This window comes from Metarhizium robertsii (genome assembly GCF_000187425.2).
Source record: "Metarhizium robertsii ARSEF 23 chromosome Unknown MAA_Scf_8, whole genome shotgun sequence".
In the NCBI taxonomy this organism is placed as follows: domain Eukaryota; kingdom Fungi; phylum Ascomycota; class Sordariomycetes; order Hypocreales; family Clavicipitaceae; genus Metarhizium; species Metarhizium robertsii.
Window position 1 is genome coordinate 1,225,884 of NW_011942226.1, and position 1,616 is coordinate 1,227,499.

At 52.8% G+C, this 1,616-nt stretch overlaps 1 protein-coding gene across 1 annotated transcript; it reads left to right on the top strand.

Annotated features, from left to right (window-relative positions):
* Positions 1-410: 410 nt before the first annotated feature.
* On the top strand, positions 411-1,616 carry MAA_01152 (uncharacterized protein; the record flags this gene model as incomplete). The annotated part of the gene is made up of 1 exon (XM_007819150.2): positions 411-1,616. One exon carries the CDS (start codon positions 411-413, stop codon positions 1,614-1,616), a length of 1,206 nt encoding a protein of 401 aa, XP_007817341.2.

A 1,616-nucleotide genomic window follows, 5' to 3' on the forward strand; every position in this document is an offset into this window, starting at 1 on the left:
GGTTGGCCTGTGCATTGCTTCACTTCGACTTGCTCTTGGTCGGTGATGATGCTTTCTGAGAAGCTCCAACTGAGCTGGTCGGAACCGGGACTTGTATTCAAGACGTCAACACATCTACCCTTTACTTGAAACACAAAATCATTTTCGGCGTGGCATCGGCCAAACACCTAGCTCCATCGCACCTATGTTGAACATATAGCCGTACATCATCCCCCTCTGCAGCGTGCCGCTACAAAAGCAGGCTGGACATGGCATTGGAGGCCGCATTGCCCCAAGCATCTTCGGCGTTCAACTCCGTCACTTGATATTTCCGACTTCTGCATAGGCGCGTTAGGCCCCAGACGCCTAACGCTGCCTCGACAACGATTTCTCCTACCACGTCCCCGTCCGAGGAAACGGACATTCGAAGAATGGCCATGGATGCTCTTAGGAATCTGGCCAACAATATCCCAGATTGGCAACGACGGCTGGATGACCTGAACGGTCAAATTGAACGTCGGCAGGCGGAGCTTGCCGCTATTGCTAGAACCAATGCGACTTCCACCGACTCATCCCGATCTCTCCGCAACAAGGGCTCTTCAGAATCCCTAAAGCCGAAAGATGATGGCCCAATGCATCCCGACCTCGACCTGGCTGTGGTTCCGAGCCAAGGCCACCGTAAACGAATCCCTCGAACACCGCCAACACCATCTGGAGAGGCCAAGGCCACGCCAGCATCACCGCCAAGCCCTGACAGTGAGAGCCGTGTAGCGCTGCATAGACAGGCTCGTGAAGCTGTTAATGCCCATACCCGAGCTTTGGCACGAACCAAAAAGAAGCAAAAGTCTTCGTCGGTCCTATCTGCGGATGGTGTCCCACCTACATATCGAACTCGCAGCATGATTATAGTGTATTATGATAGCTATGTCCAAGGGTTTTTTGACGAGTTAGTGAGGTTCATATCCTCAAGCCGGAATTTGATGCGCAAGGCAAAAATGGCAGCCAAGGTTGCGCAGATTAAGCGTATGGCCGAACTGGAAATTGCAAACGACGCAAAGCGCACTAGTGACGAAAGGTTCGCGGTCGATGCAATCCCGTCGCTCAGGTATATGAGCACTCGAAAAGTCAGCACCACATCTCAAGAACTCACGTCTGGGGAGCCAAGCCGTCCAGCAGGCCCTGAACAACCGGCCGACGTATATGACTCTCTGGACAAGAGCCTGGAGTTTGTGCAAAGCACGTGCGAACATGGAGCCCACCAGTTCCTCAGGGATGCCGACTGCTATGACGAGATTGGGAAGATTCAATCACGCTTGGTAGAGGTTTTGATAGCAGCAAAACAGGAGATTGACCGTGTGCAACGAGAGGACCCCGAACTTGCCAAAGAAACGGGCGAATTGGGTAAGGTACGCCTTCACCGGCCGATTAGCGTGAGGCGCGATATGACAGCTGAGTGCAAGGATGAAGTGAGTCATAACGACGCATGTCTAACTTGGGAGATGTCTCCCGAGAAAGATGCCACGTTACAATCAGAAATGGCACTTGAGGTGGACACTAATCTAGAAGAGGAGGATATGGACAACCTCCCCGTGCTGCAGTATCGATCGACCAGATTGATGCGAAGCCGTCCGGTCTGA